The sequence below is a fragment of the Wasmannia auropunctata genome, unplaced genomic scaffold (genome assembly GCF_000956235.1).
Source record: "Wasmannia auropunctata unplaced genomic scaffold, wasmannia.A_1.0 LD336053.1, whole genome shotgun sequence".
NCBI classification, from domain to species: domain Eukaryota; kingdom Metazoa; phylum Arthropoda; class Insecta; order Hymenoptera; family Formicidae; genus Wasmannia; species Wasmannia auropunctata.
This window is the reverse complement of record NW_012026837.1, coordinates 3,216,577-3,232,732: the sequence shown is the minus strand read 5'-3', so window position 1 is coordinate 3,232,732 and position 16,156 is coordinate 3,216,577. Positions and strand designations below refer to the sequence as shown.

General features: G+C 44.9%; 1 protein-coding gene across 1 annotated transcript in view; it reads right to left on the bottom strand.

Moving 5' to 3' along the window:
- The window catches only part of LOC105451108 (centromere-associated protein E), a 178,455-nt gene that overhangs the window by 73,896 nt on the left and 88,403 nt on the right, over positions 1-16,156 (bottom strand). The window contains exon 3 of the mRNA XM_011691366.1: positions 9,182-9,247. Within this exon, the coding sequence (XP_011689668.1) occupies positions 9,182-9,247 (66 nt within the window). The remainder of the gene's footprint in view (positions 1-9,181; positions 9,248-16,156) is intronic.

Below are 16,156 nucleotides of genomic sequence, written 5' to 3'. Positions count from 1 at the left end.
CGATGACGATTCCAAGCGCGCCACGCCTCTACCGGGACCTGCCGCCGAGCGGTGCGGAAAGATCGGGAACGCGAGAGTGAGAGAGAGAGAGAAAGAGAGAAGGGGAGAGGCTCAACAAGGTCAGCTTCGGCGACCACGTGCTCGATCTTCAGATTCCAACGCATTTTCACGGATTCGGGCTTGCTCGCGCGATGAAGATAGCTATAAGGGACGAGCGCCGTTGCGCGGAGGTGCCTTAGAAGGGCAAGCGGAATAGCGATCTGGGAATTAGATTGCACGAACGTATCCAGCGCCAGGTGCCAGGTGTAAACACACCGAGACAGGATCGTTAGTCTCCCGATATCGTCAAGCGTGGCCGATCAAGTGCGCGCGAGCGTGACGCTCTTCCTCGCTCGCTCTCGGATCGAAAGAAACAGATCGAAAAATTGCGAAAGTGGCCGCAAAAATCTGGAGATCTCTTTTATTTACTCGATGCAATACACTTGGCGATGTAGACATTTTCTCTAATTGCATTAATCCATATCGATTTTTCCTTTTCATTTGAACGTACCATATCTATTTTCTCATACCATTGACCATATCGAGATAAATCCAAGTACATGTGTGTTTCCCGACTGCAAAAGACGAATGATAGATTTGACAATTATTACTATTATTACTATCCTCGCGCTAACTAAGCAGATCGAGAACGCAATATTGTGCGAGGTGAGCTTAAAATCCGCGCGACGGAATTTATCGATCGGCCAACGAAGATCAGCCACTCCTTCATTCGGTCGCTGCTCTTCCGCGGGATGTGAACGAACCCTGCGCCTTCCCCGAGTGAATGTCTTCGCAAGGGCCATCCAGCTAAGCCCTAAGCATTCCCTTGAGCTAATTAAGCAAATATTACCTCGCGAATATATTACGTTTGCCTTCTGACTTCCAGCACGCGGCGCAAGATGGAAAATGCATACCGAGCCGTCCTGCAAAGCGATTCGCAGCGAGGCGGCGAGTCCTTAAACAGTCGGTGAATTATTCCCCGTGAGTCGTGAAACGAAAACGTCTGGGATCTCTGCTTGATTGCGCACACAGGCAGATTGCGAGGAATTATAATAAAATTGCCGGTAAAAAAATATCCTTTGGAGAAATGACGAAGAAATGACAGGAGATCGCGCAATAAAATGTAGATTTGCTGCTCGCCGCGTATTACAGCGTTTGAAAAGCAAAGCCCCTCTTCAAGCTGCGCGGCATCCCTTCGTATGGCATTATTACCGAGAACCCCAACTCTTCCTTCTTTCTTCGTGATTGATTTACGTCGCTGACACGCCAGGAAACGCCATTAAGATCTACGAGAGAGGCGCCTCGTCTCTTTTTCACGTGTCTCCGTTCGTTTCATTCTTTTGTTCTTTTTTTTTTAACTGTATAAAACTGCCACGCTGCGCTAAACACCGCGCGAGATCGTATAGCTCGACGCGAAGGATGCGGGTGTTCACTGTTTTTGGAGCATCCGTCGGTCGGCTACCACTGCCGATGCCATTAATTCAAGGAGATTGATATAGCGTATTGTGTGCCTGAATAGCTGTTTCCAGCTGATTTTGATTGATACCATCATTAATAAAGAATACAATGTCTTAAGTATCCGTCGTTACAAATTAAACTCAAAATATCTCGTTCAATCACGTGTTTCCGTTACGTTCCGTTAAGCCAGAAATAATCGCGATAACTGTACAGCGCATGAAAATTCATTCGAATCTAAAATTATCGGCTGTGATGTCATTTTCAAATCTGTCACACCTGTATCAATTATGTCGCGCGATGGGATTTTCTAAAAGCATAAACAAATGCTGCTGTGTGCGTTCTCAATTTCAAGTAAATTACGAAGATACACATTTCATCTCGAGAATAAAATGATAGACTTAAATTCTGTAATGAAGTCGCGCGGATGCGGAAATGACTGTTATCAAGAAAACAGCATAATGCAAAATTTTCATACCACCGACGAGCAGCATCTGGGACTCGCTCGCGAAGGTAATCCTGCGCGTTAAAAATTTATACGTGTCGCACGGTAAACGACAGACTGTATACACGAAGTATATTTCAACCGTAGAAATCCCGCATTCGTCTTTGACGGTATCATTAATCCCCAAGGCGCAGCTTTCCCACATTGTGGAGAGAGAGAGAGAGAGAGAGCGAGAGAGAGAGAGAGAGATGCAACCCACCGTGAATTTACATTAACCATAAAACGCTGCGTGATTTTTACTAGCAAGAAGATAATCAGACATTTCTATTCAAGATACGTAAAAGAATGATGTATAATCAAAGCAATCAGATCTTTAGAAAGAAATTTTAATCCAAAGATTATTTCGACATTTTTGCTGTTACAAAAGACATAAAAAATACATAAGATTTCCAAATATATATGCTACTAACGGCAAAGTAGCCTATAAGTAGCAAACATAATAAAGCTTGGCTTAAATTAGAGATACAACTAGAGATTTAACTTTCAATAAAGGTACCGCGCCTAGAAATACCGGAGAAAATGAAGGTACTTTATAAGAACTTAACAATATCGTTCTGATCTCTCTCGGCCTGGAAATTTACGAGACATTTCCAACAAGCGTAAGTGTATCCAAAGGGATAACGTTCTCTCGGTCGCGGAGGGTGGCGTGCAACGCGCTCCTCCGTCCGGGAGATTTTCCGCGCGCGGAGCGAAGTCGCGGCGCGAAACGTCGGGATCGCGTGACGGTCATAATCTACGATACACCGCGAGACACCGCCGCCGTGTACATGCATACCCTTAAAGCCTAAACGCGACGTGCACGCATACATCTCCTCGCCGAGACCTAAACGACGACTTCCTCGTGAGATAAAACGTCGCGGTACGGGACCCTGCAAGAGAGAGAGAGAGACTCGGCATCTCTCCCTCTCTGCCTCGCTCCTTCCTCCCCACCCCCCCTGTTGATGTACACTGGTCCTCATCCGCTTCCTCATCCCCCTTCAATGTTATCGCGAGGCACAGTTGACACCGGACGAGCGTTACGTAAGACGTACGCGAGCCGCGGATTAAATGTTGCGCGCATACCCGCAAATACACATGCACGTGTGTATACATGCATCCAAATGCACCCAGCCGCGCCGCGATGTGCGCGCACGCTCGCATGAGCAAAGCCCGCGAGCATGCAAATCCGTACACGCGTATCGGTATTAATATCGAGTGTAGGCAGGGACGGCAGGGCCGACAGCGGCAGCGGGCAGCAACGGCGGCGGCGGCGGCGGCGGCAGTATCGGGCAAAAGAAACAAAAGGACGGAAAGGATAATCAGACTGCGTGTGTGTACGTGTGTGTGTGCGTTTGTGTGCGCTTGACGTTGCGCGAGATGAACAAACGGATCTGACCGATGATGCCGGATCGTGATTGCCGGAGAGCTCTCTCGCAGCGATGATGTAGTCGCAGCGAGACGGATCCCCTCGTATACCGCAATTTGTTTCGTTAAAACGTCATGCATGTGTGATCGCTCATGGTGCACTCGTGCAGGGGATACGTACGGGGGCTTCAATTTCCAACCCCGGATCCACCCGATTAATAGGAATTAACGAGATTGTATCCCGACAAAACAAGATGACATGATTTGCCGAGTTAATAAATTAAATATTATAAAAGGTTAATGCGGTACTCTATTTCTCTCTCTCTCTCCTTCATCCCTGTATTGCAATTTCTTGAGAAGAATTTGCAATTTTCATTAACTAGAATAAAGTACGAGACGTCAAAAGAAATGCATTTTTATCTATGAGAAATAAGATGACTGTTCCTCTATATTTATTTGAATTTAAAAAAAATTAGAGAATGAGAGTAAATTTCATGATGTGAATGTCTCAAATAATATTTCGTAATAAATGCTTCAAATAATGATATGTTTATCGCTGAAAGGAGGAGTTTTGGTTAAAGGTCAGATTCTTCTAATATATAATAATCTGTATTAAATTTCAACGTGAGATAAGAATCAATAATTAACGAGCGAACATGAGTCTCAAAATATGCGGATTCTCATTATCGTCTCCTGTTATAGGCCTTGCATCCTTTAAGAAAATTAGTCATTCGAATTGTGAACTTAGACAATGGGGGGGAGCTCCTCTAAACGGAAACGGCTGACGCGCAAAAATCGCGGAGCCGTGGGTGGAGGAACAAAGGTTTCCTTAATTAACGAGGGTTCGCTCGCTAATAACGACGCTATTATTACGATACCACGGTTCATTAACATTTATCGGTAACGCAGCTGTTGTCTCGCCCGGCCTACTCGATGGCTATCGTTTAATTGGGGTCAGCCGATTAACTTGCGTTTAGCTCGGAATATACATCGCCGGCCAGAAAGAGGGTCACCCGCTTCATCATCGCCTCGATCATCGTCGATCATCGTCATCGTGATCGTTAGTAGGTCGGCGATATGCCGCGCCTCGCGTCGCGATATTTAGAATACAATTGAACATATATAATTGCTCAAAGAAAAAAAAAATAAGCAGCTAATGGAGATCATTTTTATCGTTACAGTACGTCTTAATGGACGAATATTCAGCGAGGTTTCAGTGATTTTACAGTTTAATTAATGACAATCTACAATGGGAATTCCTGGTAAATCATGTCATGATTATGTGGAATTTCAATTCAATTTCTGACGTATCGTAAGACAAGGTTGTATAATTTTAAACATCAAAAAAATATTATGTAACGCTCAAAACAGCTGCGCTCGAAAAGAGTGACATTTGAGTGAGGATAGACTTCCTTTTCACGTATCTCGCATCTGCTCGTGATACGCATATTTTAATTGGTTCGAAATCGCGGCGATGAAACATCGGCGCGATGTCATTAAGCGCGGCAAATGGGCGCAGCGATGACGGTGAATAGCAAACGCGCCGTACGATCGCTGTCGGTGAGACCGTGAAATCGTGCTTAGTATTAGCGACAGAAACCGCTGGCGCGCGTTTACAAATTCAAATTGCCGTGATGAATGGCGGCGCGATGACGGGTTGAGCGACGGGACGAGCGTAATGACAAATACACGCCGCGATAGTAATTCCCCGTGACGTTCCGCAGGAGGAATCCTTCGCGCGACCGTAATAATCGATAATTGATCGAGGAGGCCGTTCCTCCTCGGGGAAGCGCGTTTCCGCGAGCCTTCCATCCTCACAGCGACGATTATCCGTATCATCAGAAAGCAATTATGCAAATTCAATGAAATGACGAGTAACGTGGAAAACCATCGCGGAACAGATTGTCTCATCGTCCTGAGATCGACCCGAGATTAGAACACGGGCTTTGCGCGAATCGTGGAATAAATCGTTTCAATAATTTACGCGCGGCCGCACGGTTGACTGCCAAGGACGGGAATCGCCGAGGCGATCAGAAAATTGGATCTTCCGATCCCGATCCTGCAGAGATACGCCATTAATAATCCTCTCCCTTGCTCTCATCCTGTCGACCGTACCCCGCGCGAAAGTTCATTTCACTTTCGTATCAGGTGGAGGGGGGGTGGGGGAGACAGGGAGGGTAAATCGACGGTCCAGCTCGCAAATAATTCGAGAATCTCCGATGGCTATGGCCGATTACGAGCGAGAGAGTGGCTGATTTACGCCGGTGTAATTAAACGAATTAGCCACACGGCCGGCCGGCGAAATAAGAGCGCGCGACCGGCGCGGCGCGGCGCGACTCGCGAGAGAGCATCCCGGGAATGCTACTCGTTATACCGAGGCGATTTCGCGGGGGATAAACGGCTCGTTTCAAAAGTCACGCTCCCGGCCGCGCCCGGCGTGCGTGCAAAGCGCCGCGAGAGATACGGATCTGTTTTTAATTTCGTCGGCCGCGCGAAAGTTAGAGCTCGAAAAGCGCGCTCCTGCAGCGCACCGTCGGTCGCGACGACGCTGATCGCGAGAATTAATTTATCCGCCGTGTGACGCATGCACGCTTCGATTTCTACGGGGGAATTTCTACGCGGTGGAGGGGGGGAGGGGCAGAGACGGGAGGAACGAGATGTACGCGATCCGACGGGAGAACTCCGCCGGCTTTAGTAAGAATACGACTCCTTCATTTACGTGGCCCGTTGATTTGCCGCCGACGGGGTCTTATCCCGAGGGCAATTACCGCCGGTTATTCTCTGCCGAAGGGAGAGACTGCAGCATCCATTATTTTTAACCCCGCGACGCTGGCGTGGCGCGGCGCGGCGCGGCGCGGCACGGCGCGGTTGGCTCTCCCCGGATTCAATTCCGCGGAGCGCACGGGATGGAGGCGTAATGCCTGTTTTACTCGCGCGCCCCATTCGTCCGGCCGTATACCGAAGACAGGTAAGAGCAGGCTTTGTTTCGAAAGCAATCGGTCTTCCGCGGGATCTCCCACGACCGCGCCGGGCACCGCCGCCGCCGACGATTCATGACAGAACAAATTACAGATCGGCAGAAAAAGACCATCGTCGGCTCGTTCGCGGCTTACCCTCCCTTTGGCCCTACCCCTACGCGCGGGCGCGCGCGCGCGCTCGCGCGCGATACCAAGTCGTGAGTCGCAAATTAATGGCGGCCATAATTTCGGCCGATAGTCGGCCGATGATGATGTATCGTTGCTAAATGCAACGGCGGAGTCGCCACGCCGCCGATTATTCACGGAATGTTAGCCGTAATCTCTTAATTGCCCGCGCGAGGTCGTCGATGATCGCTCTCAAAATCATCGGCGGAGGAAGAGTACAACGTGAAAAAGCAGCTCTCAGTCTTTTTGAATTTAAAAATATGACTTTCCAATATACAAATGTCTCATTCACGCACAATTATATCAAAGCTCACGGGCTGCTGTTGAGCAATAAATATCAATAAGAATTCTAAATTCATCGGACTGTTGATAATTACTGCACGGAAAGAACGATTTTGTTGAAAGGTCTAAAAATTTTGCTAAATACAGATCTGAAAATAATTTTTTATTGAATCATCAAAATAATTTGTTGGAATGTTAAAACTGATAAGCATAGCTATAAAACGTTTTGATATTCTAGCAATTATTTTGACTTTTGTACAAAATTATTTTGATTATTGAACAAAAATTATTTTCAGATTTGGATTCAGCAAAATTGTTCTTTCCGTGTACTTATAACGACTTTAAAATAATTTTAGTTTCCGTTTTACTTGGTACAGACCGTATTACAGCAGCCAAAAAAAACTTCAACTTTTCACAACAAGTACCTACTTCGCGGTACTTATTTGCCCGAGTGTTCCGACTGCTTTCCTTACGAAGTTCCGGGAATCTAATTTACGGGCGTCGGGTTCGCGGGCCGAAGTAAGTCTCGTGGATCGTCCTCGGGGAACGGGAAACGGGACGCGATATAACGAGACGGAGCGCGGCCGAGATTACGACTCGGAATCGACGGAAATACGGCGTGTCTCGCGGGGCTGCTTTCGACTGACTTATTTCGACCCGTTAGCCTAATTTCTCATTCCCGCGCCAAGGACGACCAGAACGACTTCTGTTCTCTGCAACGTTCGGTGCAGTCACACGCCGGGGGTAGACACGCGGTCGCGTCCACGTCGCGTATATACCGGTTATTATCTTTTCGCATTTTTCGGTCGAGATTATTCTCGAAACGAATGGCCCTCTTAAGCCTCCAGACCGGATCATTAATCTGGGTTCGAGGATGGCCGGGCGGGCACGTCGGTGAGGAGTGCAGGATGGAGCGTCTCTCTACAAAGACCTTATAGCTGCGCTCGTGTGTGCCATCTCCACAATCGCTCTTTCACGGGAGTGATTTAAATAAAGGGTAAAGGACACTTCAAGGCTGACGGCAATTCTGTTCAATTTATGCGCGCGGATCCAATATATAACCCCTCCTCCCTCCCTTCGCTTTTTTCTATTTTACGGCGGCGAGCCGTCGGGTAAGAACGAGATAAGTTTACACATTAATCAAAAGAGTGGAAACTGCTTCTCGAGATGCTGTACCGGCTGATCCACAAACGCGAAATCAATTGAAACGTTAAAAAACGAAACAGCTGCTCTGACCATCTCTTTAGACCGTTAATTATTTAAAGGAAGAGAGAGAGAGAGAGAATGTCATTATTAAATTTATTATCATACATCAGAATAGTTTTATTAACGCTGTTGAAACCTCCCGAAGAAAAATCTTCCAAACGAAAATTGAAGAAAAGCCGCAACGGTATTATAATACTGTCCGCGAGTATCGATCGCCGAGGGGACGAGAAAAATATGCTCACGATCAAGGGATCGCAGTCACGTCAATTCGAATCCTGCTTTTGTGACGCTGCCGTCGAGCAAACGACGTTCCTTGAGGGACAGTAATGAATTCTATTCTGGCGCCCGTTCATGCGTAAATCAATTCTGACGGGTTGAAAGAGTTTCCGCGTCCGCATCGGCACCAGGAAGCGGAAACTCAAGATGTACCGGTGTCGGGGTCATTTATAGCAAACGAATGTTCTCTGTGTACACGCGGAGACGCCGCCTGCGCCGAGACGTTTGCCGATGCGATGTTCGGTAGGTAGGCCGGCTGATGCATGCACGGCAGGCCACCGTAGTGTACACAATCGCGGCTACGACCTCCCGGTCGCACTCTTGCCGCGCGCACGCAGGCCTCCGAGAGAGCCACCTCTCAGATCTTGATTCACTGCCTGGCATAACGCGCGGATTCTGACAGTTCGCGATACTCGAGCTCGTGCGCCTGCCATATTTTTCGTACTGTTCCCGCTCCGTTATCCGTGAAATAATACCGTCATTCGACTCTCTTTCTCTCTTTCTCTCGCTTTCTCTTTCATTCATCTTCGACAATAAATTTGTATCGATACCGTAAGTGTAATTCTTCGTACGTGAGAATTAATTTGCTATTTTACAAAACGCGAATTGCTAGGCAAATGTCATGCAAAATCTTTTGCTACAATTACTACAATTATATCATTAACTAATTTTAATTAAAGATATTATCTTTCATTAAAAAGACCCGATGGACGCGGTTTAAAATAAAAAATGTAGAACTTGTTTTATCGGCAAATCGTATTATTTAAAGTAGCGTAAAAAGATAGGAATCCATATCAATACGGTAAATGGATTTCGTGGCGGTAAAGCGGCTTTTTCACGCGTAGCGAAAAGAATAAATAATCGGTTAAAAGGATTCAATAAATGGATTCAATAAATTCCCCTTCAATATCAAATTTCAAGCTTCACTCACATGTTCGTCCACAGAATACGTCAGCTCCCCGTCGTCGTAGAGAACGAACCACCTCCTCTGCCATCTCTGCAACACAAAAATCATATTGACTGTTAGAAGAGATATTTAAAAGGCTCACTATATTTAAATATGAAGATATTGAAAGAAAATCTTTAAATAATATATATACCTTACATTTAATAATTAAAATTTAATATTTAGATTTTACGTTAAATCTCTGTAATTATTATATAAATAATTATCACAATTGCCGCAGTTGTTTTATAAAAAAAAAATAGATAATACTGCGACAGCGATGGGAAGAATATGGATGGAGAATTTTCCGCGAGGCACTACGCAATTTACGCAGAAACGGCGCATCCTACGTCGAGAGAAAACAATTTCGCACGACTCAAGGTTGAACCTGTTCGATTCACCTTAAAGAATCTCTAAGGCCTCCCGCTACGTCAGCTGGACAATTAGCACGCGGCAGCCGTTAATTAGAAACAAAGTCGGCGGAGAGGAAAAAGAAAGAAGAAGCGCGCAGCCAACGAGCGCAGCAGCCGCGGCCAGCGGCGGATCGTCACGATTTCTCTTTCGTTGCTGCAGCGCGCTGCGGGCGTATACATATATAGACGCCGCGAAAAACTTTTCGCGCCGCCGCTTTCGGACACTCTTTCTCGCGCTTTCGTGTTCGAATTTACACCTTCGGGTCTTCGAGCTTATCTTCAAAACTTCATCTTCACAAATTTCTCCTAGAAAAATTTCCTTCGTTCTCGCGCGTGGAGGCGCGAATGCAGAACGCACACGACGTATCTCTCGAGCATTGTTTTCATCACATGCAAATCTCCTTACGGTTAATAAAAGCCGCCGCTTTCACCGCGCGCGCATTACCCGGCGGAAACGCAGCTCTTTGGGATTCGTTACGTACGTAGATTCGTACGTGGCAACAGCCGCGAATTTGATGGCGAACGCACTTCGAAAGAATCGCGACGTTTATAGAGCGAGAACTTTACACGCTATACGATTGTATGCAAATGCACACAACGTGTAAAGTTTACGTCCGACCGCATGCACAGTTATGCGATACCGGCCATATCGATTAACCTCCTTGTCTACCATAGTGATGGGCACGATGTCCCGCGGGCGAACGCATTGACACAGAAAATGTGAAACGCTGTTTCACAATTCTTACTTTGTGAGCAGAGAAAAATATACGACGAGCAGAGTGGATAAAATCGCTTAACTTACGTGTAAAGAATCAATATACATATTAATATATACAATATATATTTTTCTTGCAAAATTACTCAAATTATTTCCGTAAAAATTTCCATTCGGAAATTACTCCTGTGTCATTTGCAATTTACTTTATTTTCACCGTATCGCGTTTTCACCTTGAATTCCTAAATAGCGTCGTTCATACGTGAATAATATTTCAGAGAAGAAACCTTGAAAGAGAGACGCAACGAAAACATTGCTGTCGTTGATGCATGTGGGACGCGATAGAGAATGTGCCATTGAAAACATGCCATTTCAGTGCGTAATACGAATCTAGGTCTGTATGCAGGTATATCGGGGACCGATTTCGAGGTTGCGGTGCGATGCAGCCGCGTCCGAATCCTGGACAAAAGCGTCGTGTTGCTTTTGTCCGCGAACGGACAAAACGTCGTCGTCGCCATGCATAGAGTAGACGCATAGGTATATACCGTTGCAAAATCGCTGGACGAGGCGGCCGGGGAAGAGTAGATATCAGCCTACACGAGGCGGCGGGTATCTTCATCTGGTAATTATTCACCATGGGGGCCGAAGCACCATGGACCAAGCCGTACGTGGACCTCGGCACGTGCGTGGGAAGATCTCTCACGGGAGGAAGAGGAAGAAGAAGGAGCGAGGTACGAACAATGCGCGAGAGGATTGAGACAGTACGATGGAGAGAAAGCACGGAACTCTCCTAGCTGAAACTCGTAATCGCTTCCTCCTATAACGCATGTGTCCTATAAGAACCGCGATAGACTTTTTTTTAAGGCGTATCAATAGACGCGAGCCTCTGGATTTGGATATTCTGTTACGATATTGTCCACGGTCAGAAAATCCCATTTTGCTTATCTTATTCACAAGATTTCAAAATTGTTTATTATCGACATTTTATTACTATATATAGATTTTCTTTTTTATTTAAGTGCAAAGATTAATTACTTTTGATTATTGTATAGTATATACATATATCTGTTAAATATGATTGTTATCCACCGTCGTATCATCAAAGATATTATTATCGCAAACAACTACAACAATATAATTGAATATATATTTCAAAACAAATGCATATAGATTTTGTCTTATTTTATGTAATCAAAGAACTTCTAAATCTTTGCAAGGCATTAAATACTTTTTTAAAGTGCACATCGTAATTTCATACATCGAGAAACCCGCATATCCTGACCTACCGCATCTTCCTGGTTTGCTACAGGCTGTTAATACCGCCTACGGATTCGGGCCTTTCTGGTTCGACCAGTTCCAATCAACCGAAACAGTTATTTAAATTCCTAAAGTCCAGTGAAATAACTAATACATTGTATGTTGCAAATATAAACGAGGAATCTTCGAGATATATCTTCCAAAAGAGAACGGGAATCGTGTGTTAATGAAAATATTACAGTTAATCAAAAAATTTAACATAAAACATGAAACGTGTTAACTGAGATAATAATAAAAAAATTAATTTTTCTTATCTTAATCTTAATAATTTCTTAATCTTTCTTAATCTTAATTAAGAAACAGATATATATTTTATAGATTAATTTAAAGTACAATACAATATGTGAAAATTATTTCATGACGACAAGCTAAGTTTTAAGATCAACTGACTCAACTGTGCCGTACCATATCCTGACCATATCGTGTACAGAGAAAGAGACAAAAAACTCTAATATTTCAATAAAAATATATAAATTTCGACGTAGCTCTAGCCACGTGTTCTATCTGAGAAAGGAAAGGGGGGGAGTTACAGTCTATGGAAGGGATCAATGCTGTCTGTATTTCCTTCATTTGCCGCTACGAGATTATGCCGCTACGTATTTTCTCGTAAGTAAAATTCGGCTCATTGTCAGAATCATATATAAGGAGTGACAAATGTCTTACTTCTACGGTTCTTCTATCTACTTGGGAACGATTTTCCAACAAAACTATTTTTTTTTACCAAGGCGGGTGCTTGGAGCTTGCAAATAAAAGAAATACGGAAAGCATTCGTTTTGATCATGTATTACATATGTATTACATATATAGTACAAAAGTTAATACTGTACTTTCTTCTGCTAAGAATCCCGACGAGAATAAATGCGATTATCACGAGAAATGGGCATTTTTCATCGCAAGATGGATTTCAACGTATCAGTCTGCTAGTCACGAAGATCATATATACCCTTCGCCAGCCGGACGTAAGAATCTGCGATTTCCCATGCTTGTATTTTACGACGCCGCCAATATAATACCGCGTATCCGCGCGATCGCGATTTCGAACGATGCGTGGATTCCCCGCGTTTGTACGAATCGAGGTCTAAATCCTGATTTTATCGCGAGCCATTACACGCTGCATCTTCACTTTCGCGCGCACGTTAATCCCTATAGAGATGCGTTCGATTCACGTATAGCGTAATTGGTTGCGTAGACTCGCATTATGATCCTATTAACGTTTATTTACGATTACGATTAAATCTTTACTCATCAAGAGGATTAAAAAAAAATTAAAAAGAAAGCGTGCATCACATGCCGGGATTGTCAAGTATCTCCAAGTTTTTCTTTTCGATAAGCAGGAGAAAAGCTGACACGATTTCTTTTTTTTTTACGCCTCGTACACGTACATCAATCTGGGAGAGCGCTGCAGGATGTTCGTGACGATCTCCGTACAACGCGGTACCGAATGTCTCGATTTCCCTCTTACGACTTCCTGGTCATCCACCGATCGGGCCTGGGTATCTTCGTCGTCGGCTCGCTATTCGTGTTCCGACTCACGACCCTGTCGGCATGGCCGCTAGCGTGCTAGCGTGCGCTACCTACCTATGCGGATGCCCGTCGTTGTTGAGGTTGCCGAAGGGACCGACCACATTGATCCCCGACCACAACGGTAACGTGACCCGACGCTATTCCCTTGGCGATCCCGTATCGACGGAATCCGCGATTCGGCCGATCCTATTTCCCGACCCCGCCCGCTCTGAATAACCGCGGTCGGGAAAGAAACGTATAGCAGATCCTTTCTAAGGATTCGTGGTACGCCCCGATACCGTGGATCACATTCTTTGTCCTTCTACTCGCATGAATAGCAATGTAGAATGACAAGCGCTCAGAAGTCACGCGTAAGATCTTTTAATTCTTAATAAATTAGATGAAGTTTCAATAAGATTAATAAGCTAGAAAAGCTATTCCAAATGTAGAAAATTAAAATGTATAAATTAAAGCTGTTAGTAATCAATATGTCAAATGCTTCTTTTTACATATTTTCAGCGGAATATGTATAATCAATCCCAGAGAAAATTTCACGATCCCAGAGAAAATTCTCGTTCTAGATTTAATTAATAATTATAATTATTATTTTTTATTGAATATCTTTATATACTTATATTAAATTTCGCTACGATTTCTTTGAAAGAATTTATAATTATCGATTAAATGATTGACGATCAGATGCATCACTGATGCTCAATGACTTCGATTTCTCGATGCTTGGCGTAGTTATGATGTAGTCACGGTATCCAGGTTGTGGAGCATACTCCGGGAATGCTGTTTAATCTTCAGCCACTCGAAACGCAACAAGCCAGTAATAAAGAGTCATGCTCGCGATAGCGTGACTAATATTTTCGCGCGAATGAATTCGTTTCGCCGACTGGAAATAAGAAATTCACGTTCCACGTGTCGCGTACGCGTAATCCCGAAAGTGACTATAAACAAATAAAAAATCATTTCACTTATCGTTTCAACGGCATCAAACAGATTTCACAATTTATTTTTCTATTAATTATTCCATCGAAATTGCTCAATTATAATTATTATTCATATCAACTAATCCAATTTTATAACATTCTCTCTTATATAAAAAAAAATTTTACAGCCCTCATGCTTTTCTATATTCCTGCACGTTCGAATAGATTTCAACAAAGCACAACTAGCGTCGTTCTCGCGTCACCGAGAATTAATAATTTAATCATAATTGCAGTTAGTCGCTTGCGATAATATTTATCAACTAACTGAGCTCGGAATTAGTCAGACTCATTACCGTATTTAGCTACATGCTCGCGATACGATCTGCGTTGCCGCCACGTTACTTAAAGTCTCATTATTAGCTTTCCGTCGTAATTTAAACAGCACGGCGGCCCGCGTCGCTGTCAATTAAACGAGTCAACAATGTCCGGCGGCGCGATATGACGAACACGTGGCTCCATTTAATTATCGAGCGTTAGACAGGTGTATCGGGGAGGAAAGTATATATCCTAATGGCATAGTGACGGTAAGTCGGCAGAGTGAAAGTCGAGAAGGTAGTGCCCCGGCACGTTCGTCAACGAACAAACACGACGAAGAACGATGGTTTGTTCGAGCGGTTTGTCCGGCTAATTGGCGTGCCCCAAATATGCAAAATCGTAATGACACACCGCGTGAGCCGCATATGAAATTTACCTAAATTACGAGGACAAAAATATTCGCGATTGCACGCGAAGATACACGCTGGGTTAATTTAATTTTACATGCATTAATTTTATAATTCGCCGCGAATCGCCGTGTACATTGTATCGAGCGTATTGCTCCTCTTTCGGTCGCGAGAGAAAGGTTCCGGTGTGATCCAGTGTGGATTCAAGTCTGGAGAAATCAGTTCTGGTACATCGCGCGGCGGCGCGGCGCGACGATAAGCCGCGCCAAAGGCGATCGATCGTTTCGGTCGACATCACTCGCGGCCCGTTGTCATTCGTTATCAGAGCAGTTGCACACGAGAGGAGGGGAAGAGGGAAGCGGGAAGCGGGGAAGAAAAAGAGAAATTCACCCGACCTTGATGAAAGTGACCACCGCATTCGCGCATCGACGAATGACGACTTCAGATAAGGAATCTAGCGCACCGGGATAACGGTGCATTTTTTTTCCTCTTCGCGAGAAATGCGCTTCACTCTTCTCCATCGATATTACCATTATCGCATTCTTCTGCCTAACTTTTAACTTTAATGTTAACCGACAAAAAAAAGGATCGTTGTTAACCGACATGACATGAACGTTTAACGGCGTGCGGGAACATTTCCGCTGCCACGCCTAAGTAGCTTGGTGGAAGTGTTAAGACTCGACAAAAGAGAACGACGAGGATAATGTTTCTCGATGAGAGAAAAAGAGAGAGAGAGAGAGACAGTTCCCCGTGCCGGCGCGACCGCATCGACCCATTACTGGTCAACGTTTAACAGCGTGCGCGGAACAGCGTTCCCGCGAGGTGCTGCGTTTCCAGATTGCGTTGTAAACGAGAGAGCGATACGAATCTGCACCTTATGTCGAGCGAAACGACGAGGATGCACGTCGCGGGTCACCGCTTCTCGCGCGAGCGCGAGCGCGCGCGGATACACTGGGCGAAGTCACCCAAGGCGAGAGTACGATGATGAACGTCTCGCCTCGACACGAAACCCGGCTGGATTTTTGCCTTCATGCTCTGCCAACCATGCGCCGCGGTAATTCGTCAGCTCGCGACCATGCGACCGACCACGCCCGCAGGAGGAATTGAACATCGATGCTACTACCGTTCGTTTCTTCGCATATCTGGATTAAATCGCGATACGATATTGCAATCCCGCGTGTCTGCTTCCCGATTCTCGAACAAATCTAAAAGACAAATGGCACGTGTTCTAACTGCTGCGGCAGAATGTTGTTGCGGAGAAAAATAATTTTGATGTTATAGCAAAACTGTCAATTGCTACTACATATTCATATAGTGGCAGCGAAGAAATTTCGTTGACACAACTAATTTTCAAA